The 27,517-nt window shown below is 30.0% G+C and overlaps 1 protein-coding gene across 1 annotated transcript; it reads right to left on the reverse strand.

Annotated features, from left to right (window-relative positions):
- Positions 1–1,885: 1,885 nt before the first annotated feature.
- LOC121251030 (zinc finger CCCH domain-containing protein 20-like) lies at positions 1,886–3,655 on the reverse strand. Its single transcript, XM_041150325.1, has one exon. It carries the CDS (start codon positions 3,602–3,604, stop codon positions 2,420–2,422), a length of 1,185 nt encoding a protein of 394 aa, XP_041006259.1. The 5' UTR covers positions 3,605–3,655; the 3' UTR covers positions 1,886–2,419.
- Between the last annotated feature and the right edge of the window lie 23,862 nt (positions 3,656–27,517).

Raw genomic sequence — 27,517 nt, forward strand, 5'->3', positions numbered from 1 at the left:
CTATGCCCATTCTCCCGGACTATTTTTTTTTTTTTTCTCAGCCGTTTTCCCGGACTATTTATTATTTCTTACCTTTTTTTCATAAAAAATTAGCTAGTTAAATAATTTTAAATTTATAAGAATTATAATAATAATTTGTTATTCAAACACTTGTATAGATGTAATAGATTTCAATTCTACACTATTTATTGAGAGCATTGAATATTTTAAATTATTGAAAATATTTGAATGAGAAGTCTCAATCTTAGATCCATACGTGTAAAACGGGACTAATAAATATTTTAATTACAGATTTTATTTTTTTTTTTTTTTTTTTTTTTTTTTTTTTTTCTGGTGAGGAAATAAATGACCATCTGTCTCAACTCCCAAATCAATTTGCAACAATAAAAAACCATAGGTTGAGAAGCCACGGATGTCCCCATAAAATAGGACATCCGTAGGATGATAACTATTGATTATGGTCCAATGTAATGCTACAAGGGTCACCCAGATCCAAAATAATGGACTACCTTTATACTTCGGAGATAAAACATTATCCATAAATAGTAAAGTACCATATGAAAACAAGTTGTTAAATACATGTCTACTCACTCCATTTTCATATTTTTTTTTTCTTGAATTTGCCAAAAATGTATACTTTTTTGTTTTATACACGGGTGGTCCGGGTGGATAGAAGGTTTGAACATATGATTCTTTTATATGGATATGAGTCTTATGCCATTACTTTGGCTATGCCAAATACCGAGAAGTCGATAATTCAAAAAGAAAAATGAAACCATACCGCTTAAATTTATCATTTCAATTTGACCGCTTATATGTTTTATATTTAATAATATTATATTAAAGACATGTCGTTTTGATAATAAATTATGATTAGATAAAAATTAAATAAAATATTATATTTTAATATTATTATTATTTTAAAAATTAAAAAAAATAAAATATTTATTCTATTTTATATAAAAATTTCACTATCTAAACCATCTTAATTTTAGACTTATTTGAATAGAAAAATATTTTATCTTATCTTATCTTCATCTCATTCTTATAATTTTTTTCATTTTTTATATAAAATATAATACCAAATTTATTTTTTTTAAAATTTAAAATAATAATAATATTAAAAAATAATATTCTAATAATATTTTATTCAAATTCGGTAAAAGATAATCTCGATCTCATTTGTTACTATCCAAACCGTCTCAAGAGGGGCGGTGCGAAGAAATACACCAAATGATCGATGCAAGAGACGCACGTTTTCACCTAAAGCCGTGCGCGGAGATCTCTCGCATCAAACATTATTTTGGGTGGTACGACGACAATTTCAGATCTCACAAAATTTTGAGTCATCGCCCCCTTTACTTCCCCCGATAAATGGCCTCATACGCAAGCAAAAGATATAGCCGCGAACGAATGCTACGGCCACCAACAGCTCACACACCTCCAATGCTATATAAATATATTACAACTTTTCTTGATCAATAATCACGAAAAATATACAAATAATTTTATATTTTCATAACGACGTTTATAATTGCCTAAATTAATTTTTCCATCTTCCTTTCACGATTCTAAATTCATCTCACAATGAATGGTCGATGAAGGCCGGCATGGAATGGTCTCGAGTCCTGTTATAATAACTACATGAACAGACTAAATTGAAGGGGAGAGAGAAATTAAACTAAAGTTTTAAATTTCTAAGGTAATAATTATCCTATCGAAATCAACAAAACAAGACTAAAAACAGAGTTAAGAGGAGAGATGGAGCGTCAGCATTCTTGTTAACCAAGACACCCCAAAGACATAAATGCAGAAACAACCATTATTGTCTATAAAAAAAGAAGCAAAGGAGACAAGAACGATAAAAATATAAAATACATAGATTATGATGATGATGATAATAATTGCAGTGGGATAAAGAGCATACATGCCCAGAATTTTTTACAATGATCAAGATCAGTAAGTGGGATGGCAAATAAATAAACACAGCTATATAAATATAATCAACAAAAGATGCAGTGATTGATCATATCCACTGCTACCCTATACATACCCAAAAAAAACGACAAAAGAGTTACACAATGTTTCTTCCATCCATGCTTTTGCTTGATTGCTTAACAATCTATAGTTTCTTCTTCTGATGTTCTCAGAAAGTTGCCCCAAAAAAGAGATTCTACTCTTCACCCCAATACCATCTGATAATTTTTTTTTAAAAATAAATATTTACACAGAATCTTCAACTTCTTCTAGCTTCCAAATTTATATTATAGTCTCTTTCTCCCTCTCCCCTGGTTCAGATTCCATGCAGCGAGAGAGAGAAAGAGAGGAAACAAAATGAAAGCCACCAGAATGAACCCCAAAATAGAATCAAAGATCTTAGCAAAACAAATCATTAGAACCATGTTACCCAATTTTGACTTCACTTCACGAGCTCCGAAACCCATCCTACATCCGGACCACCACTTGACGGACTCGTTTCGACCCGACCCAGTGAGTTTTCCTTGCTCAGCTTCTCAAACATCTTGGCCCGTAGATCCCTCCCGGACTCTACCCTCTCCATGGGAGGCTCCTCCGCGCAACACTGATCCCAGCAATCAAGGTACCCGATTCCAGGTCGGGTGGGTGCCTGGGTCGGGGTTGTGGGCACGCTACAGAATCCGGGTCGGAGCATAGATCCTCTGGGAGACCCAAACACGGGAGAACCCATTGGAACGTTTCTAGAAGAAGGCAAAGACTTAACCTTTCCGAGCTGCAAGTTACGCAGGGACGCCGCCATTTCATTGATGGAGCTCGAGCCAAGGGACCGGCTCAACGACTGGGTCATCGGTGACAAAGGCGGAGAGTCCGCCGGAGGAGTCCCAGGCGGAGAAATGGACGACGGGGAGGACAAAAACGACAGCGATTTAGCACAGGAAGCCTCAATCGCGTGCCTCAGAGGCGAACCATCATACGACTCGACCGAGTTAACAGAGTTGCTTACACTCCTGGGACTCTGCTGAGGCAAAACCCTGAGTTGCTCCGGCGTGTGAGCGAAGAAACAGACCCTCCTTCGACAACTAGTCCCGTCCTTGCATGGCTGGGTACGATAGCGAGCCGGGTGAAGCCAACACTCGAACACACCGTGCGCAAACTCGCACGCGTCACCTTTCTTACAGTTTCCCTTGCGGAAATCGGGACATGCCGTGCCCGAATAGTGATACTTCCTAGGGTCCCTCCGGCGAGCCTTCTCGCCGGGATGGGCGTAAGGACACTCGGTCCAGTCATGCGACCTGCCACGGGCACACCGCCTCACCTTAAACTCGAACATCCGGAAATGGTCGCAGGAGTACGCATCAACCGGAGCGTCAGATTCGCGGCCGACGACGTCAAAGTCGGAGTCCATGTCTGTTCCGTTGGAAGGCAAGTAACGTTGGAGTGCCGTCAGGGCTTCTTGAAGATAGTATGAAGAATAGTCTCCGCCGCTGCTGTTAGCATTGCCGTCGGAGTTCACGGAAAGTGGACTTAAGGAGTAAGGTGCATACATATCTGCCGTTGGGTCGTCTTGGAGTGGCCATGGAGGAACGTGGACCGTTGGATTGGGTCGGTGCGGCTCTCCGAGCATCATTTTGGGAGGGCTTCGTTTCAGAATTAGATGGATTGTTTACAGAAACTCCGGCAGTCTGCTCGTTTATAAACTGCTGCGAAGTGGGATTTAACCGTGGTTGGGTTATTTGAACCATGGTTAGTTTGGATTAACCCGTCGTTGGGTTAAAATCCTAGGAGCTTGAATCCTTTGTTTATCCAGTGCTGTTAAAAACTTAAAATATATATGAGAGGAATTTTGGAGTTACGCCGCTGTCAGTGTAATGCTTTGACAGCGCCTTCACTGATGTCCACGTAGATCTTCAGACCTCGTTTTTTCATCAATATTTTGATGTGAATTTCATCTCATTTATTTATTATAATTTTTTTAAATTTTCACAAAAAATAAAATAAATAATTTAATTTTTTTAAATCTTAAAATAAAATATAATTTAAAATATATATTTTTAATAATATTTTATTAAATTTTTAATTTTAATCTCACCCTAAAAAAAACATAGATCAATCTTACGTCGGCTGCCTTTGAAGTTGCTGTGGACTGAGGACTCGTTATTCCCGCGGTACGAGCTGCGCGTAAAGAAAAGAATAATTTGACGGTAAATTTCAGAAATCATGGCATTGAAAATGGCGAGAGACAAAAAAAATAAATAAATAAATAAAAAAGGTTACCGATGAAAAATGAATTTGTAATCGTAAGAATTAGATGACATTAAGGTTTAGCGTAATTGTCTCTTATGGATATTTTAAATTATAATTATTGATGTGATTTAAAAATATATATATAGAGCATAGTATACAACAGGCACTCACTTAATATCTGTCACATAATAGCTATACATGGAATTAGGGCATATTAATGTTTTAATTTTCATGGCGAGCCTATGTCATATCAATAATTTCTCTTTTAATTTCAAATTCAAAGAGCTGACAATGGTAAATATCAAAATAAAATAAAAATGATAAACTTCGTATAGTCCAAATTTAGAAAAATAAATTCTGATTAGAAAACCTATCTAATTGATAAATTCTTGACATAAGTAAGGTTATCCTTTATTTTAAATTTTATTTTTTTTCAATTAAATATGTTATTATGACATATTTCGAATATATTCTAATTAATTAAATATAGTAATATACCATCGACAAAATTTAAAATAAAAAATAAGATATAACTTCTAATAGACTTATACGAGAAATGTTAAATATAGTCATTGAATATGCAAACGCCACACACTCCATTTAAAAAAGAGTTGGGTCTACCATAAAAAATAATAATAATTTTATCTGAATATCATATTTATCCATTTTTTTTAATGAAAGTGATCGATATCTGCATATTTTATAATTGTATCTAGTATTTGTCAAAATTTATTTAAACCAAAAAGAATGTGTTAGACATCTATCTTATCACATAGAATTATTCTACTTGTAAAATTATTCCTTTTTTTTTTTTTTTTTTTGAGGAAGATTGCCTTTCAAAATTTAGCTAAGTGGAATAGTTGTTTTGTCCTCCTAAAGGAGGATAGTGGTAAGTATAATAATATCACAGGATAGTTAGATAAATGACTAATGACAAGAAAGCAAAGTGTGGACTATAGAATCATAGATGTAAATTACAAAAAGAATAATTATATTTATCATTTCATACATTACATTTTTTTATTTTTTTCTATAAAAAATATGTGGTGTATGAATGATGAGTAGAACAACTCAATTAGTTTAACAAAAATAAAAAATATAAAAAAATTAAAATATATAAAATGTAGTGTGGGATAATGAGTATCATCCCTATTTCAGGTAATACCAATATCAACCGATGTTTGTTACTTATTATCTTCACACACCACACTTATTTGTATTTTTTTAATTTTTTTTATTCTTCTTAAATTAATTAAATTCTTCTACTCATCATTCATATACCACAATTTGGTAAGAAAAAAAAATAAAAAATTTAAAAATTATATGTGATGTGTAGTGTGAGGATGATGTTTAAAATTTTTTATATTGTAACACCTATATAAAATTAATTTTTTAATAGGATATATAAAATTAATTGATTGCACCTATTTAATACCATTTATGTGGCAAGCATGCATTAGAGGTTATGATTTTTTTATAAATTTTTTTATTATTAATACAACACTAATAATAATTATTATTATAATAAGGCATTCTTCAATTTTGATAGACTTTAAAAAAAATAAAAATAAATAAAGGATACTTTATCAGGTAAGAACCCCCATTTTATTCCATCTGGTTAGACAAAAATAGGGGCGCCCCACGTAAGACTTTTCAATTTTTTGCACTTAGAATTTATTTTCTCATGAAAACTATAAAGAGTTCAAAGAGAATATATGTATTTTATACATTTAAATTATTATTTTTTATAATTTCCCTTTTTCTTTGAGCGTCTTGGCTTGGTTATTGCTATATTCTCATTTCTCTCTTCCCGATGACCAGTGGTAGAGCCATGATTTTGCTTAAATGGGTGCAGGGCCTAAAATTAACCAAGTGAAGAGGTTGACATGATAATAAATTTGAAAATTGGATTGAGTTGAATTGAATTGAGTTGAGATGATAAAATATTGTTATAATATTATTTTTTAATATTATTATTATTTTGAGATTTGAAAAAGTTAAATTATTTATTATATCTTATATTGAAATTTAAAAAAATTGTAATGATGAATTGATATGAATTTAAGAACTAAACGAAGACTTTTTAGAAAGCTTTTTACTTCAATTATTTTTTATTTTTAAACTAAAAAAGCCCCTCGTTGTTTTTCTCGTTTATGATTTTAATATTTTGAATATCTTCATCACTAATGTCAATAAAACAATATATCAATTTCATAATATTTGTTAATAATAGCTAATAATAGTAAAATAGTTATAATAATGAAATAGTAATAAATAATTTATGAATATATTAAAATAATTATATTACCAAACATATCCTTAATATTTAACTGCTTGAATCTTCCATTCTTTAATGGATCCTACACCCATCGTACTCCTAGGACGCCATTTCACTCTTTTATACATATATATACATACATATACACACATATATATACCCTTAAACGTAATATCTTCTTAATTATTAAATTAAAAAAAATAGAGAAAAATTTCCTTCTTTCTTTTGTATGGTTTTTTCATGGATTGCATTTCGATAGTGAGCATTTTTAGATATTATGTAAATAATAGTAAAAAATTAATGATAGAATATTAAATAGTAATAAATAGTAATAAAAAATAGATAAAAAATAATAATAAATTATTCTAAAAATATCTTATTCTCAATATACAACTAGGCCTTTTAATTTGTCAACCAACAACTTCCCTCCCAAGGAATCCAAAAACAAATGTCATATGAGAATCTTGAAAGTAGAGATTCCCATAGCTTGTTATGGGTGAGCAGTACAAGGAATATATATATATTATTTCTATTTTAGGAAAACAAAATTACTGAAATTCTCCTGATCTTTTGAGTTCCAAGGCCATAAATTATGCTCCCTCCACTACACAAAATGAGTCTTTTTAAGGGAATATATTGGACTTTGCTTTGCAGATGGCACCAGAGATTAAAGTCACTGAGTTTGTGATTAAAAAAACACAATGAATCTCTATAACTTTAAACACACACATGTACAGTAATATTAGATAAATTTCTAAATAGAAAAATTTCATGTAGATCTTTTATAAAAATATAGGTCTCATAAAAAAATATATTTTCATGGTAGGGTCTATGGTTTTTATAAATTGATTATTGAGACTTGTTTATTTGAAACTTATACAAATTATTTATCGTATGTGCATATATATAAATATATATATAAGGAAAATATCGAAATTTGTAATATTATTTAATTTATACTTTTGCATGAGTTCGTGTCCCCTATATGCAAATTCAATAGTTTGCATGAGGCATAATACATGCTGCTTGGAATGGTTTTCATTTGTTACTATTATCTGTGATTGGCCACCTCGTTAATTATTTTGGAATGTTCACCACTCACCACCCCCATTATCTACTGAAAAAAAATTGGTATAAATTAATTTAAACATTTATAAATGTTTAGTTGCATTCTGGCTTATTATTTTTGTTTCTGAACTCTGGAGAGAGTAAAAAAAAAAAATAGAAATATAAAATGAATTTCACAATGTTTATATTTGTCTGAACGAATTTTTTAAATAGCATTAAATGGTCAACAAATATGAATAAATTTTATTTGTCTATTTATCTTCCATTTTAAGTCATAGAGTTCAGACAATAATTATAAGAGTCACGGGATGACAAGGGCAATATCAATTAGAATTGTTCATGTATAATGCACGTCCCTGTTTAAAGAAATTTGTAACAATTCTTTTTTCAATTTGAGTCATAAATTACTAAAACTCTCAAATCGTATCTTAAATTATTTAATTAAACACATTAGACTATATATTAAGATTTAATTGTTAAGATTGTGTCACATGTTATATGTACAAATTAGTTTGATAATCATGTGTAAATCTTAAAAGATATATAAGGTAATCTCAAACATAGTTTCTTTTCTTTTTTTTTTTTTTTTACAAAAAAAAAAAAAAAAAAAAGAGACTAGAAAACAAGATTATTTATATAAAAATAATTTTGTGGCTTCACCCCGCAAATGAATTACATAAAAATAATCTCACAAATTGATGTAGTTTCATCTGATCTATTATATCTATTTTATAATAAAAGTATTTTTATAATCTGACAAATCACATCAATCCATATTAATTTGTGTGATTATTTTTGTGTAATACTTTTATACTTAGGGTATTTCTCATTAAATATTATCATCTCAAGTCAAGTCACATTTGCTATTTTACGGCAATTTAAGTGTATCTATAATCAACTATATAAGATATATAAGCCTCAATGGATGTTATATTGGTTTTGGGACGAGTCGTATTTATCGAACATCCTAGATTTGAAATTCGGCATTCACACTCTTATATCTGTCAAATTATTATTATTATTATTTTAAATTACTTGAAAATTTATTTGTGGGTAACATTTTATTAAAGGAAAGTCTTGTACATCCAAAATTGCACATCTATAAGCATACAAAAAAGTCACTTAAAATATCGCATCAATGTAGAAGACTTGAAATGATAAGAAAAAAGAACATTTTAATGTGGACAACCACATGAAGATGTGAAATAAAAAAATAAAAAAAATGAAATCATTGTTATGTAATTGATGAAGATAAACGTGGAAGTGGATGCATTGGATATGACAGAGGCAGCCATGTGGAGTGTGTCATCGAGAGGAGGAAACATCAAAAGCTCTGCCAAACTTTAATCCCTCCTTTTATTCGAGAGTAATGAGACATGATGTAATTATAGGTTGTATAAGTTCTTTATATTTTTTAAAAGAAAATAAAATTTATTATTAAAAAATAATTTTTTATTTATTTTATTTTTATAAAATAAAAATCAGTATTTTTTTACAAATAGAGTAAGGTCTTGTTTGTTTTTACAGATAAAATAAGATGAGTTAATATAATAATTAAAAATTAAATAAAATACTATTAGAATATATTTTTTTAATATTATTTTTATTTTAATATTTGAAAAAATTAAATTATTTAATATAAAAATTTAAAAAAATTATAATAATAAAATAAAATAAAATAAATTGTAAAGTTTTATAAAAATAAAGGAAACCTAAAAGTTCGAATTCAAAATTTTTATTTAAAAAATCCAACTATATACCATCAAATCATCCAACTCTTAGCTAATACACAGCACTTACCATTATATAATTACAAATATATTTGTATTTATTTGAAATACAGAATAAATAAAAGAATAGAGTGGATGGGGGAGCCACAGCCACAACTTAGGGCGTCCTTGGCTGCCTAACACATCCTGTACAGTTGGCAATTCTGTAGGATTGCCGTACCCTTCTTTATCGCTACCCCCATCAATTAAACATCCCTTTAATGGTCCTACAAATAGTGCCACGTATGTCCTTTAGAAGGATCTTACCCCACTAACATGACCACTCATGTGCTGCTGCAAACTACCTTAAAGTTCCAACCTCTCACATTTAATTATATTTATGCCCTCTGGGGAGAGTACCTACCCTGTATTTTAAAGGTAAATGTTAAATAAAAATCTTATCCCACACACTTTTACTTAATTAATATATAATTTATTATTTTTTTCTCCTATCTTTATATTTAAATATATCTGTTTCAATAAAATAATAAAATAGAAAAACCGAATATTCAAGCCTTAGCCATCTCTCCTTTCCTCTCTCTCATAAAAAATAAGGGATCTAAAAATAATTTTCCTCATTTTTCTCATTTCTCTATCTATCTATCTTGTCTATTAAGGTAGTTCTTTTTTTTTAGTTTTATTATACTTCCTTCAAGGCATAAAAAAAAATAGATCTACAATTTGTCGACAACTCCCGAGAGACACGTGCGGCACAAGCAGACTTCTAAGCCACAAATCGTTTAGAGAAAATTGACAGTTTTGCAAAAATCACTGCTAGTGGCCCGCACGAGCCACCCCTTTCGACAGCTCTTCTCACCACACGCATCAGATCACTGGACTCGCCAACACCAGATCTTTTTAAATTTGACCTTTGTGGTTGAAAATAAGTATACGTGTTGCCTTCACATGCCATCACAGATTCTGAAGTCTACCGAAATTGTTCCAAACTGTAATCTGTCTTTTTCTACATCTATCTTACTGCTTTCCTTTTTAATTTCCTTATTGTTAATTAAAATAAAAAAAGACTTCGTATCTCAAATTTTTGTCTGTAGAGATTGAGTCATCTCTTCTATGAAGGGTGATGTTGAGTTTTTTTTTTTTTTTGACTTTTTTTGTAGAGAGCATCAGCAGTAATGAAGATCAAACTAGTCACAAAATGAAATAGTATACTGTTGGAACTCCAAATGTAATATTTTGGTTTATGATATCATGTTTGATACGGAGACATTCTAGAATTTATCTGCTCATGGATGTAAGTTTCTTAATGAATGAATTATAACAGTTTTAAAAAAAATGATAAAAATGATAAATCAAATATTGATTACGTAGAAATATATAGTGTAAGACTTCTTTATAATATTTCTTTTTTTCAAATTGGTTGGATTATCTTCGTGATTACGCCTACAATTTTGTTTATACTTTATTTTTTATGTAATTATGTTTTAAATTAAGGATAATTTTGCAAAATGATATTATTTTTATAAATTATTTTAAAAAAAAAACTTCTTATTTAAAACAAGATTATAAAAAAATCGTATATGTATCATTTTCCTATTTTCATTTGTTTAAAAAATATAAACCACATTTCTTTGAGAGAAAATCACAAATTGTAGAGGTACTAACTACTATGTACCCAAATTAGGTGCATTGTTAGTGTAAAATCATTTAAAAATGAATTAATTCAAAAATGTGTGTAATAATGACATGATTTAAAATGAATAATAGCATATTACTCAGCAATTATTATTATTATTATTATTATTTGATAAATACTCAGCAATTATTATTGGGGCCTTGATATAAATATTATAGAGTACATAGATTGAGCCTTATGGTTGGTTTTCACATTCAATGAAAGATAGAAACCTTTAAATGTATATTTAATTTTGAGCGGACCAATTTAATAAATACACCATCTTCATAGATTGCTAAATTGAATGATACATGTGTTTTAGGTCAATTAGAAATAAATTAGATGTGCAACAGGAGATGGTCTTTATCCAATCTCTTAAACATTTTTTTTTCCTTTTCAAAATCAGTTCTAAATACTTTACAACCAGGAAAAAAAAAAAAACCCAAATTAATTCAATTTTTGAGTAGACGTGTCAGTATATGAAACAACTCAGGAGTCCATTACAAACACCACATGAAATAAATGGGTTGGAGATTGATATAAATGGGCTTGAGCCATTTTATATTACTCAATAAAATGTAATTAATAAATGAGTTAATTTCAATTAACTTGCGATTTTTGAACGAATAATTTATATTTCCAAATTTTTAATTTTCTATGCTTTTATTTTTGTTGGTACAAAAAATTAATTTTTTTATTTAACTATTTAATATCGGAACCTATTAAAATTTTTAATATGTAATCTTACTTTTTTGGATTAAATAATTTTCTAATACATTATTGGCTTGTAATAATAAAATGCTTGATCGTGAATTTAGTTTTGATTGTGAATAATTTATATAGTTATTCTTATATTATATATACAATTATCTTAATTAGATCAAAATAAATTTATAGTTAAGTTCAATCAATTTATATAAAATGATAAATACGTTGAAATTGATCGTATTCAGAAAATCCAATGAGACATAATTATTTAATAAATTATGCAAATCGTATTCTATCACTTGTTATATATATTAATATATATCTATATATATATATTATGATAGGTGGAAGGGGATTTTCTCCTTTGTCTCAACGAGCTTAAGAATAACAATTAAGGGAATAAGAGTCAAAGGTTCAGTCCAGAACAAGTAGAGTCTCCAATCAGGTTTATGGGTAGGCTCATCTGAATGCAACTAACATGAGGGAACCTACTGTAGGGAATGAGACTTGCTGACCTCGAGATCCTCAAATAATATCTAGCTCTTGAGTACTTATCTGCATAATGGGCGTAAAGCACGAGAGACCCTTGATCATCTGACAGGAAGGGCATCAACAGACTATCAAGGATGCTAGCGGGGTGGGAGAAATCGGTGAACTACGCTGCATCAATGACACCATTACTCAAGCTACATACCGCATTAATGATGTTGTTGCAGATTCACATCGTATTAAATGATTTTGACAAAAAAAATAGTAAGAATGGCACATACTTCATGGAGGTAGACATGATGTATCCCCCCATACTCATGATATAAATAGAATTTACTGACTTTGTCATCGAAAACTCCCCGATCCCAAGGCCATCATCTCCAAATTGCCTTCTTCCATATCTTTTATATGTCCAAGTTCTGAATATCTGAGTTGTCAAAATTTGGTCTAAAAGTATACGAAACACAACATTAACAATAGGATTTTATAATCAAACCGTTTTTAATTAAACGGATCTAATTCAAATTGATCAATATATTTGAATATTTATAGCTTGACACCACACAAATACAAATTACAACCACTATATTTGATGAAAAACCAATGAAAATATTTCTAGCCAGTCTTACTTTTTGTGATTGTTATTCTCAAATTCTCAACCACTTTAATTATTCAAGAATTTTCCTTCAATGAACCTACACACCAAACAGAGATGATCAACTCAGAAATATCATCAAGATAAGCTCAGCCATTCCCTCCACCTTGCCAAACGTCGTGTCAATTCCATCATTTTGAATCATTTGACTCCACTCCACTCATATTTTTCAATGGCATATAAAAATTTCTCCAAAAAGTCATCCAATATAAATGAATATATATTCATTTATCTAACATATCAAACTTTACTCTAAACTAAAATGTTAAGAAAAGAACATAGAGAGTAGAATTTTTCATTTTATTTATTTATGGACGGTAACAAAGGTTGGAAAGGCAATATGGTATGGACGTCGGAATCAGATCGTCGTGGCTAGGACACGTGAATGGCCGTAGGGAGAAGGGATGGAAGAGTGCCACAACATTGGAGGTAGAGGGACACGTGGCTCTCAAATTCGACCATCAGAGACCCCGACAAAACAGAACGGGCTCGCCGTACGATATACGAAAAAACACTGCTCCTTCAATCAACGAGACTTGTCGTACGGACGATCCCGCCCAAGCGTCCCTTTCACAAGGCCCTTTGACCGTACTCGTGTTCTTGTCGTTTCCCTCCTGGAAGCCCACGCCCACTGTCCCCACCTGGCTGCCAAGAGCTCGCGATTTCAACACGTGGCTTGATCTGCATGTGCTGAACTTGCCATCGAGATTCGCGTGATTTTGACGCCACTTTATCTTTCTACCGGTATTATCTTTATCTTTTTTCATATTTATTGAATATTAACCTTCTTGATATTATCTTCCAGATGGAGGAGAATCATGCGTTGGGTGTGATTCTTGCTTAATCTGTGACGTGGTGTTATTAACAGATAAATAAACTAAAAGAAAAAATAATAATATTTTAATATATTTTAATGAATATAATTAACACCACATAAACAAATATTCTGACTATAATAAATAATTTAATTTTTAAAATTTTAAAATAATAATAATATTTTATTCAATTTATTTAAAATTATTTTATCTTACTTTATTTCATTTTACTATCCAAACCAGCTCTTAATATCATAACTCTTATTAAAACTATTTATTTAATGTTTTGTTTGTTAGAAATTGGTGTATAAAATATGCTCTACTTATCGAGTGCTTTATTATTATTATTATAAAATTTATAGAAATCGGTGTATAAAATATGCTACTTTCCGAGTGCTTTATCATTATTATAAAATTTGTGCAAAGCAAAGTAATATAATGCATGCAACACAGGCATATAATGACTTCCAACAGATGCAACATCAACAACTCAACTCTAGAAATCAGGGCATATTGGATCAAATAGACTATGTTCGTTGGAATTCTCCTGAGCGAGATTAGATTAAAATAAATTGAGACGTAGCAATTAAAGATAGAGGTCATAGAATTGCTGTTAGGATTGTAGTTAGAGACTCGGAAGAAGATTTATTGGCTTCATGTATGCAACCTTTACAATTCTGCTCACAACCTACTATAGCAAAAACTAGAGGCTTAATATCAATTGTAAAGCTTTGTAAAGAACTTAATTTGCAAAATGTAATTTTTAAAGGAGACTCACTACAGGTGGTAAATGCAGTAAAACAATATGTGAAAGAAAATGGTATGCTTTAATGTCTTATACACGATGTTCATTCTCTCTTGACAGATACAAGATGAGAGACAAGACATGTAAAGAGAATACAAATCAAGTGGCTCACCAGTTAGCACAACAAGTACTTTATCAAAATTGTGAGATTATTGATATTGATTTTATCAACTCAGATATAGGTGCTCAAGTTATGGCCAAAGGACATAACTCAAGCTTTTGTTCCAATGTAATAGCTGTAGCTCAATCTCATGTAAATGCTGTAAACCATAGTAATGTAGTGGCTGTTTCTGATCTTAACATTGTAATGGCTGAAGGCCATAATGTTGTTGTTTGAAATGAAGTTTGGTGTTTAAAAAAAAAAAAAAAAAAGTACGGTGATAATACGTGTGAATTTAATTCGAATAGGACAAAAAATTAATGGATTTGAGTTTATAAAATAGTCTATTCCCTTTTTTTTTTTAAATAGTGTGACTATTAATAAATATAAATTTTAATTTTTATATAAAATTATATTAATCAAATTAAATGAGTTATGCGTATTAATTCGACCTATTTGTATAAAACAAGTTTAAACGAGTAGTGATATATTAACATATTTTTAATAAATTATTAAATGAATCAAAATTAATGACACAATCCGTTATCTAAACAGGTCAGAGTTAAGATTTAAAACTTTGATATGTTTAAATTGACAGTACGGGTTTGGATTGATCTATATAGTCTAATGTTAATAACTTGACGAAATACGACCTGAAAATATGAATTTCCACTCCTAATGTAGGTCATTTAAAAAAATGGAACCCAATTAGAAGTTTATATTTTTATGGTAGGTTCTATTTTTTTTTTTTAATGGATTTGCGTGATTCACATATCTTATGCTTATACGTATCATTATTCTTAAAAAAAAAATCAAAATACTAATAATTTTAATGTCAACTTATGTGAGAAGCTTTCTTATCAATAATGTATATTAGGCCTATTATAAATAGTTTTTTTTTTATTATTTAATTTATAGTTGTTATACTATGATATTTGAGTTTTGTTTAGGTCCAATTCTTGTTTGAATGTGATTTGTTGGACGCGAGATATTATGTGTTACTTGCGTTCTGTTATAAGACACACACTTCACATCTAACGAATCCAATTTCAGCAAAAACTAGATGCAAGCAAAATGATGAACTTGAAAGTAAGAAGATAATAGAAATTTGAGAAATTTCCTTCCCAGTTCCCAGATTTCGGAGTGGATTTGGAAAAGAAGCCCCCTACAGTTTGTATATATACAAGCTAGTTTAATTGAAGTTGAAACCTTGCATATACCCCTCCTGTGAATAATGTTCATGTGAAGATGGTCATGTTAAGAGGAAACCACAACTCAGTTTACAACATGATTATGGTACTTCAAACTTTATTGTTTCTGGTTTGGTAGACACGTGTGTCTATATGAAAAAGAAAAATTCTACTCAATAGCCCTACGCCAACACTCGCTGAAGGGAAAAAATAAAAAATAAAAACTCATGTGAGTAGGTTTGTGGTGTAGGGCTATTGAGTAGAAGAACTCTTTGAAAAATTCTATATGAAAGTTTTATATCACACACATCCACTTAATTAATGTTTGATTTGTCATTATATCTTAATATTTAAATAAGTGTATTTAAATAGAAGGACAAAATTGAAATGATATATATCATAAATTCGAGTCTTCTTGAACACAATGTTAATTAAAAGTTGAAATTCATGTCCCTTATTCTTAAAAATTAGTTTAAGGTTAGGTTTTGATAGTGAGTTAAGATGAGATGAGTTAAGATGAAAGTTAAAAATTAAATAAAATATTGTTAAAATATTATTTTTTAATGTTATTATTGTTTTCGGATTTGAAAAAATTAAATTGTTTATTGTATTTTATGTGAAAATTTATGAAATTTGTAATGATAAAATGAGATGAGTTAGGTTGGATTAAGAATAACTCTCAATCCAACCCAGCCAATACCCTTATATCATGATTGAGAATCAAGCTCTTTTCAAGTTATCCAAAAATATTTAGGGAGATAGATAAACATATAAAATAAGAATATTAAAAACTGCATGAAAAATTTATGCAGATAGAAATGATTTGTACAAGCTCCAAATAGATAAGTCTTATACAAGCCCTTATAAAAAAGTGGATCTCACCTTAAAACGGTGTTAAAAAAAAAGGAGAAATTTTATTTTGCCCCCTTAAACTTTCATGTGATTCACAATTTGCCTCCCAACTAATAATTTCGTTATAGTGGACTCTTTATCTTTCAAAACTTATCAATCCCGCCTTCCATCTACCATCTACGTCAAATGCAACGAAAAGTCAATTTCTTGCTGCTCACGTGCAACTTCTTCGCCTGCAAAGATAAAAGCACCCCTCCACTCATCTAAACGTGCTGCTCATTAGTATCAAAATCCCTCAACTATCGTAGTACTTCGAACCTGGGCATTTGAGATTCTAGAGCTTTTGTCTCATGGAGAAGTGGAGTAGCTGCCCTGCCCCTGTTCGCCCTGCCTCCACATGGCGGGGTGGGCAACCCCCTCCGCCCATGTGGGGGTGGAGCCTCCCACCCCACATCTAGGGCCTCTAGTGAGGGTGGGTGGCGGGGAGTAGAGGTGTAAATTTAAATCGAGAAATCGGAAAACCGGTCCGGACCGGACCGGTTGGACCAGTTTTGGACCGGTCCGGTCCGGAACCGGTTCTTGAATTATGCAAACCGGCCGGAACCGGTCCGGTTCCGGTTCTACGATTTCCAAAACCGAACCTGACTGGATCGGACCAGACCAGTTGGGAAAAAAATATAAAAATTAATATTTTATATATAAGTTATATATATAATATATAATTAAATTTGAAATTTTTATATATAATTATATATTATGAAATAATTTTATATTATAATTTATAAATTATAATATAAAATGTTAATCTTAAATATGAACATTTGTAATTTGTTTGATTATATGTTATTAATATAATTATATATAAGATAATGTTATTATAATTTATAAAAAAAAAGTTTAATCTTGAAGATGAAAATTTAATTGATCATATGCTTTATACATAAAAAATATATATTAAATTATATTATATATAGTCTAATATATTATATAACTATACTAATATATAAGTTTATGATTAATACTAATATATAACTATACTAATAGTATAATATTAATAATATTATATAGTCTAATATATTATATAGCTATACTATTATATAAGTTTATAACTAATACTAATATATAACTATTCTTCACCAACCACATCTGCAAGAGGAAAATCTAAAACAGATTTTTTACTAAAACAGATTGTTTTACTAAAACAGATTTTTTTAATAGTGTAGATTTTGTAATAGGAACAGATTTTTAGAACATATTTTTTGAAGTAGTTTTTTTTATTAACATATTTTTATTTTTTAATGATAAACTTACATTTTAAAAAACTGGAAAATCGGATCGGACCAGAACCGGTAAAACCGAAGATACCGGTTTAGGAGGGTAACCGATGCGTAATCGGTTTTGAAAAATACAAAACCGGTAGATACCGGTTCGGTCTTAAATTTTGTCCAAAACCGAACCGGACCGGACCAGTTACACCCCTAGCAGGGAGGGCCCAACCCCGCCCTACATTTCCCCCGCCCCGCCCCCGCCTACATTTATATATATATATATATAAACATAAATATATATTTATATTTTACAAATTGTGTATATATAAATATATATTACAATTTGTTAGACTTGTTCACAAAATATGTATTGGCAAATTTGAAAACTATATAATTTAAAAGCTAATGCACTACAATTTACACAAAATATATACTAGCAAATTTAAAAATTACATAATTTTTAAATTATAGTCATATTTATAAAATTTAAATTTATAATTTGAGTAAAAAAATGTATTTTTAATTACTTTTACACTTATGAGAAGATTGGGAATCCGCCCCCGCACCCCGCCCCAGCATTCCTGGAGCGGGGGTGAAAACTCCACCCCCGCTCCATACTGGGCGGGGTGCAGGGAAGGGGTGGCCCCACCCTATAGGGAGCGGGTAGCACCTTTAGTGCCTGATGTCCCTGTGCGTGTAATTGCAACCCAGGGCTTCGCATCCATTGCAGCTATATATATATATATGTATCTAAACATGATCACAGTTGCTGGGTCTAACGTATATGTACTGATCGATCTCTTTACTCCACTGCAGTTGTTGATAAATAAAGGTGAAAATACTTTTTTTCTTTTACATTCAAATTGACTTGGTATTTTATATACAAATTATCAGTTTTGATTACCGTACTACTTGTATTCTTAATTAATTATTATTATCATTTTCGGTTCATGATCACAGTTTGGTAGAAAGAATGATTGAATGTCCATGTATTTAATCTGCGAAGAAACAGGAAGAAAATAATATAACTTAAACTAACAAGTTTTTTTTTTTTTTTTTTTCTTCTTCCTCTTTTTCTTCTAAGCAAGCATATTATAGATAATAAAATATACAATGTTTAAGGAGGATCCTTTCTACTAACCATATATAGAAAAAACTAGGGATTTTATTCTAAAAATATGATTGATAGTTGCCCATTGCGTCACTGAGTGCGCACATCGATTTTGAGACCGATGTATTTTAACAAGTTAGCTTTTCAGTCAGAATTTTCTCTATGCACGATCGTAGAAATGTTAGTTCCAAGTCATGCAGAAGAATTTAAGCGACATTGGACAGCTCTATTTATACAGCTTTGTACCGATATTAAGCGTAGGTTGTTTATGTATAGATATTAGGTTGGCTTGTATGTTAATTTAAGTCTGGTGTTTGCAACATAGTAGCATCCAATTTGTGAATCTATAATTTTTAGTAGCTAGTGTAAACTTTTTATCGCTATAAATAATTTGTCTTAATCTTAATATTATCATGCGTAGATAATGTTCAGTTTATTTGTCATGATATATTCCCTAGATCCAATTCTGCCATGACTTGGATTTATATACTCGACTAACATGAATATTTCAGCAAGTTGTAAAATATAAGTGAGCGGTGCATTTGTTTTTGCAGGTAAAGAAGTTGCACGTGAGCTGCATGTGCTGGATTTTCCGTTATATTTGACGTTGATAGTATACAGAAGGAGGAGATTGATAAATTTTGAAAGTTAAGAGATCTACTATGACAAAATTATTAGTTGGGAGGGGGGGGGGGAATTGCGAATCGCGTGAAAGTTTGAGGGGGTAAAATGAAATTTTTTCATAAAAAAATTATTTTTTATTAGTGTGATCTATTTTTTTACAAAAAATTTATATGAGACTTATCTATTTGAGACTTGTACCTAATATTATTCATAAAAATTCAAACGTGCTCATCGACCCAACTTGTGAGAAAATTTAGTTATATATATATACATATAAACATGGAATCCTTATGTATAATAAAATCTCATATCCAAGTCATGATGACAACATGCAAAAAAAATCACATGACTTTGATCACTTGATATTTGGTACAGATGCATTTTTCTTTTTTATATACTCCTATCCACCTCAAAATTAATTAAACATTGGGTTGTTTCGTTACATAAAATTAAATTATTTTATCTCATCTTATTTCATATAATTATTAAAAAAAATTTAAATTTTTACACAAAATATAATAAATAATTTAATTTTTCAAATTTTAAAATAAAAATTATATTAAAAAAATATTTTATAATAATATTTTATTTAATTTTTAAAAAATATTTTATTTCATGTCATCTGATCTAACCAAACAAGGCTTAATTGCATGAATAATGGCTTAATTGCACGAATAAAGGTTGGGCATGAAAAAGCTATAATGTTTATATTTCTTGAGTCTAGATACTACTATTGAGAACTGTTCACTTTCCCTGCATGCAAGTAAAGAAAGGAGAGTAGGCGGCGGAATTAGGGTTTCTAGGTGTGGCCTAATTTACGTACTTTTTTAATACCTAAAGTGATTGAACTTCAAAGGCACCTAGGTAGAGGAGGCCCCTCTATTTGAATATATGACGCGTTTCTTGGTTTGCAGGTCTTTCTTCTTCTTCTTCTTTCTTTCTTTTTTTATTTTTTTTTTTAAATATTTTTGGATCACATGATCTCATATAAATAACATTAATGCAATTAATTTTTTTTTATTCAATTTAAGTTGTCAATATTAACTTAATTTCTCTCTATATATCATCTGATTAAATCTGCTGGATAATTTGACTTTAAAGACGATAATACTGAAATTATTAATGCTCCTCAACTGATCATCAAACTCTAATTTACTTTTTATCTCCATTTCCACCTGTTTTTTTTCCAATCAACTTAAACCATACGTGGGTTAACATTAATTATATTGGAGCGTTATACAATAATTGTAGTTTCAATAAAGATCAAATAATATAATTTGTTCTATATTAAATTAAAATTGTAGAAAATAATATAAATGCATCGTTTTAAATGCCAGACATGAAATTTCTGTGGAATAAACACACCGACGTAAAGTTCCTATAAATTGATTTGACGCATACTAAAAAGTCCTGGAGAGATCGAGATCATTCCCTAGTACGCGCGTACTCATCGTAGACGCGTAGAAATTTCTGAAAGCATCGCAGAAGTGCATTCTTTTGAAAACCAAACGACCCCTAATTAAGGAGCGGGTTGTCACCTTCCCGCATCCCGCGTTGGCATCGGGTGGTCCTGTATCTAGGGGCGATACTTGTATGGTGCAGGACGGAGTGGCCCCTTCTCTACACCACGTTCCGCATCACGCAGGGTAGGGATTTTCAATCCTGTCTCACGCTCCCACACGAGGCCCCCCCTCCCCCACCGGCGGCGGGGGTGCGGGGAGGTGGGATGAAAACTGCCCCTGCCTAGCCTCCCACCCAAGCCACAATCTATTAAGTTTAAAAATTATTTTTTATCTAAAAAAATTTTTAGACTTAGATTATATAAAAATTTATAATAACAAAAGAATTTAAATTCATTAGAATTGAATTTTGTATTACCTTGACGTCCTAAACCAACTTTTATATAGAAGGTCAAGATAATACAATAGTTATACTTAAATCCCAAGCATCCTAAACCAACTTTCATATAGGAGGTCAAGATAATACAATAGTCATACTTAAGTCCTATCTTGACCTCCTATATAAAGGTTGGCCTAGGAGGTTAAGACAATCCAGTAACTTGAATACAACTTCAAGTTTTCAATAGGTTATATATATCTATATACAATATATTTATTTAATAAATATTTATATAAAAATTTAAATTTAATTTTTTTTGTATTAGGGGAGGCAGAGCGGGGGGGCTAGACGAGGCCCCCGCTACGGTTAGCCTGCCCTCGCCCCTGTTAGGGGGCTTCCATGCGGGGAGGGGCAAATGGGTGGGGGGGGGGGGGGGGTTTCGGGCACCCATAGCCGTATCTTAGGAGCGAGTCCATCTATGTATCGGAATGCGAGGACGAAACCCTAATCCATTCATCCCACTTCAGCCCACGGCCCCACAGCCAGAATGAAAAGAAAAATCGAATGAATCGAATAATACAAAATATAAACAAAATCACATAAAAAATCGACAACACTACAAATAAAATCCACAACCTAATGCACATCAATGATTATAATCGGAACAAAAAAAAAAAAAAATCTAAACTAGTAAAAAACAAACTCACGAACTTGGAGAGGAGGAGAACCCGTGGATGAGGAGTTGAGGAGAAGGATGAGTAGCAGAGGATTGCGAGAGGGAGAGAGGACAACGGCATCCATAGTGGAAAGATGTTGGGGGGTGGGGGGGGAGAAGAGTTTAAACCCCGCCGCCCATCCCTACCAAAAGTTTATAGAATAGTTCTATTTGAAAATTTTTAAATCACACATTATTTATGTGGCATAATTTGATTTAGCAAATAAATTATAGAAGTTACATTTTACAAATCAAATTATGCTATGTAAATAGTGTGTCGTGTATATGCATTCAAATAGCATTACTATATAGGCAATGAGTAATGTTAGATATATAATTAGATTGTGCAAGTCTCCACACTTTTTCTGAAAAAAAAGTAGGATTCACTATTAAAAATTTAATTTTTTTATATGAATCTCATATTTATTTATCTTTTTTAAAAGGAGTGAGTTGAATCTATGTGTAAAATAATTCTCCTAAAAATTAAATAGTGTAAATATAAATTAAATAATTACATTTATTCTTTTATAGATTTAAAATAAGTGAACAAATCTTAAATTTGTTAGACTATCAGTACTTTTAGAACTTTAAATGCATATGAAAAAGAAAAATAAGCTAGGTTCTGTTTGGATTTAGAAAGTATTTTATCTCATCTTATTATTATAATTTTTTTAAATTTCTACATCAAATATAATAAATAATTTAACTTTTTTCAAATTTTAGTTCAAATTTTTTAAATTCCAAAACAATAATAATACTAAAAAATAATATTTTAACAATATATTTTTTTTTAATTTTTATCTTTTATTTAAAATTACCTTCTCTCATTTCTAAATTCAAATCCGTCCTTCAAACGAGGGAGCTCATAATTAATTATTTAAAAATAAAAACAAACTTTTATAGACGAACACTAAGAGACTGAAGTGGAGGCTGTTGTCATAATCGATATGGAAGACTTTTCAAATCCTCCAAGCTGTCTTCTGTCTTAAGGGTGGAAAGTGACCGATGAAAAAGAAAGCATATGCATGGGGGAAGGAGGAGATAATATAAAACACGACCTCTCAGAGTCATGCGCATATAGATCCAATCAGCGCCACAAGTTGAGGACAAAGTTCTACAATTTGATAGCTTTGTTATTGCCATTTATATATAGGGTTGCATCAAACTCAACAGGTGACAGTACGTTCATAGGGGCATGCATTATTAACCCTTGGGTGATGTTATAATCACGACTATGGAGGAAACGATATCCTAATGAGGGCTGTCAACATTACTGGGATTTAGGAAATCTATCCACCTGTTTTACTGAAAGTGAAAGATACCAAGGTTGAGAATGGGGAATATATACATATAAAAATACGTTTGAAAGTGAAATATTTCAAAGATATAGAATATTGGAAAGACTTTAGAACCTAATTTATACCATTTTTGACATTTATGGATGTTAAAGAACGAGAAGATAAAAAAGTAAAGTAAAACGAAAATTAATCACACACGAACATAAAATTTACGTGTTTAGGCAACATGTCTATGTCCACACGAGAACTGCATAAGATTTTATTTTAAATGATAGTCGAATACATAATGAGGCCATATAGGAATAGTGCACATATGTGGCAAATCCTAATTGGCAGCCGTATAAGGATTTATTACAATATATATATAGTAAAGCTTAATTAGCGGATCAGTGTGAATTGAGAGCCAAAAACAGGTTTAAGCCTGCGTCCCATAGCCGAAATCTCATTGAAAATTCACTAAAAAATTGCAAAGAATTTTATTGGACCGTCGTAAAGCAAAACCAAGCTTCCACACGAAAAACCCAACAATGGTGTGGTTTAGCTTTTCGTAAATAGGAAGCTAGAATCTCGGTCAAGATCTAATCACCTCTTACTAGATCGAAGAGATATGTTTATAAATAAAATTACTTTATCTCTCCACTTTTACTATTCTATTTGACCGTTAGTCAAATTTTTTTTATTTATTTAGTGATTAAAAAAATGATTTTAAATATATTAATATATATCTTTATTTTTTAAAAATATTTAAATATATTTTAAAAAATAAAAAAAAAAATCATTAAATAATACGTCCCGATTCAGCGATAAGAGTGAGGTGGCATAGTAGCCCTACTCTATGTTTATTTCGTGATTGCTTATTTGTGATGAAAATGAATTTATTCTCATAACAAATTGTTGTTTTTATCACAAATACATGATCCAGTTGGCTCCCCAATCTCCTTTAGGGTGGGTACCTACTGTTCAAAAGTTTTCTGAGAAAAAAAAAAAAAAAAAGAAGAGAAGAAATAGATGTTTTATATTATTCGCAAAAATTTAAAAAATGAACTCAAAGTCAATCAATTGCTGCAATTATTCACAAAAATTGTTCACAAAAAGTTAAACAAAGAACTCAAAGTTAATCAATTGCAGCCATGTCGACTAACACCTCTTTTGATTATTGATGAAAGTTAAATAAAATATTATTATAATATTATTTTTAATATTATTTTTATTTTAAAATTTAAAAAATTAAATTATTTATTATATTTTATGTGAGATATTAAAAAAATTATAATGATTATATGAAATAAGATGAGATGAAATGAGATGAAATGAAATGATATAGTTTTTAAACCAGGCCTAGAGCATCCTTAATGGATTAGCTAAAAGGTAAATCCATTGAGTATTTAGCTATTAGAGAGCAAAATATGCTCACAATGGATTAACTAAATTCATGACTTCAATTTTTTTTTTTTTTCAAATTTGAAGGTTAGTATATATACATCAAATACATATTTTATCAATTATTTATCTCTCTCTTTCTTTCTATCACATATTTTATCACAATTGATATGATATATTAACTTGAGTTAGTGATATATTAATTTAATTAGAATTTGATTATTAATTAATATATAATAGGTAGAATAGTAAAATATGATAGAATTAAATAAATTAATAATTAAAAAAATTAAATATTTTTGAAATTATTAGTTACTCATTACTATATAATGAATAAATAGATAATCTAATATAGAGATTTGATGTGAATAATCAAAACTAAATTTATCTTACATTATTTTATTGTTATATAATGAAAAAATAGCTATTTGAATGTAGAGATCTATGTAAATTGAATAGTCAAAAGTTAAATTTCTCTTATATTCATAAAAAATGTCATTTAACTTTGACTAATTTATTGAGGATGCTCTAATTGTTCCAAAAAACTCTTCTTTTGGGAACCGAACCCATATTAAAAAAGAAAGACGTAGTATAAATATCAATGTTTTGGATTTCGTACTGTATCTGTCGGTACGGTTGATATTTTTCGTACTGGGCGTCCGGTCGGTACAGGTACTATACCTGTTTCGTACCGGCCGTACTGACCTCAATTTCGGCTTGTACCGGCCTATATTTCGGCCTGTGTTATTATTTTTTTTTTCAAACTTCAAGCTTATTTTTTAACTTCCAATTCAGACGAGACTATTTATAATTTATATATATATGTATTTATATATAATTTATTTATATATAGACTATTATTTTGGAATATAATTTTTATATATATTTATATATATAATTTATTTATATATCGACTATCCCGAAACACTATCCCGAAATACTATCTTGAAACGGTACCGGTATCGAAATATTTCGTTTCAGTACCTTGACCGGTACGACGTCCGGTACGGTATTCAAAACATTGATAAATATTATTCATAATATAATATATGTTATTGATATAATTTATCTAGGATATGTGACAGATGTTTATAGTAATATATAAACGATCATAAGGAATTTCTCAATGTTATTCGAGGGTGAATAGAGATCAATATTACGTATACACACATAGTTTTTACTTTTAAATAATATTTATGGTTAAATATTATTTTTTTACAAAAAAGATAAATTCTTATTACAATTCAAAATAGATTTCAAATTTTATTAGAAAATTAATTATATGTATATTTTATATCTAAAGAATAAGCATATTATATATACATGATTGTCAAATAGACAAACGGATTAATTTTTTAAGAATAATAAAGGAAAAGGATATTTTAAAAAAAATTTGGGATCACCACCTTTCCCTCTCATCTCTACTAAGAAAAGTTAATATGACGTAGGCAAAAAATATCGTTTAGACACCTAATGATACTGTAATTAATTTGAATGGAAAATAATAAATATACTACAAATTAAACTTTATTATAAATTATTATAAACTAAGTTGACAGATGATGCACCACTAATCAAATAAATATAATTTTGACTTGCTGATTAATTGATTTTCAATATTTGCTTTACGACACATCGATTTATATTATTATTATTATTATAATATATTTTTTATTTTTATATTTTTTTTATAATATCAAGGAGAGTGTATTTACTATTAAGTACACATTTATTTAAGTGCTGAATATAACCAAAATATAATTTCAGTGATCTAAATATATTTCATTTATCAAATCTTAAAGAATAGTATCACTATTTGATTTGAAACGCTACGAAAGAGTTTAAAATTAAAATGAATGGATAAGATTTTTTTAAGTGAACATATAAATTAATTCTTTTACCAATATTTCAAATTTATCAATTTATATTATTTTTTAAAAAATATTTTAAGAGTACGTAAGCCAAAACAAAACACGAATTATTTTGATGATTTTACTGCTGACATGATTCAGTGTGGAGACATTAATTATTCATCGGTCGATCATGATTTGATTTTCCTGCTCAAGGATTACATTAATTTCTTTGAACCGATGGTCATTTTCATTTGGATTTTTAGAACTTCCGTACGTAGCTATTGCCGATCAATCAAGTATGCTTTCTGGACAAAATAGAACCACTTGCAAGATCAAAAAACAAATTAATAATATATTGGAAGAACATATATGATGATGATCAGGAAGTCGACGTGATGTCTCTCTATCTTTGTCAATTAACATTAATTATAGTGCATGCTTCAGTAAAGCATATATATATATATATATATATATATATATATATTCTTTAATTAATATTATCATGAAATTAATGCCAAAACTATAAATGTCTTCAATCTAGGAGTACTACACTTATCATAGTCGGAATAAAAAAAATAAAGCATACGATACTGGCGGGCCAAGCTGCGAATATATATGGCACCCACTATATAATATCTAGATCGCAAATTTGAAGAATAATGAACAAATGGAAGTGAAATTTTGCAATATAGTGACACTTCTGTGAGAGTATTTATCCTACAAGTTGGTGATGAACAAAGGAAATTGAGTGATTTCATTTGTGTACCAATGACCTCTATTTATAGACCATCATGCACCGATTGGCAAATGGCACAACTATTAGTAATCTAATGGTAATCTAAAGGT

The sequence above is a fragment of the Juglans microcarpa x Juglans regia genome, chromosome 2D (assembly GCF_004785595.1).
Source record: "Juglans microcarpa x Juglans regia isolate MS1-56 chromosome 2D, Jm3101_v1.0, whole genome shotgun sequence".
NCBI classification, from domain to species: domain Eukaryota; kingdom Viridiplantae; phylum Streptophyta; class Magnoliopsida; order Fagales; family Juglandaceae; genus Juglans; species Juglans microcarpa x Juglans regia.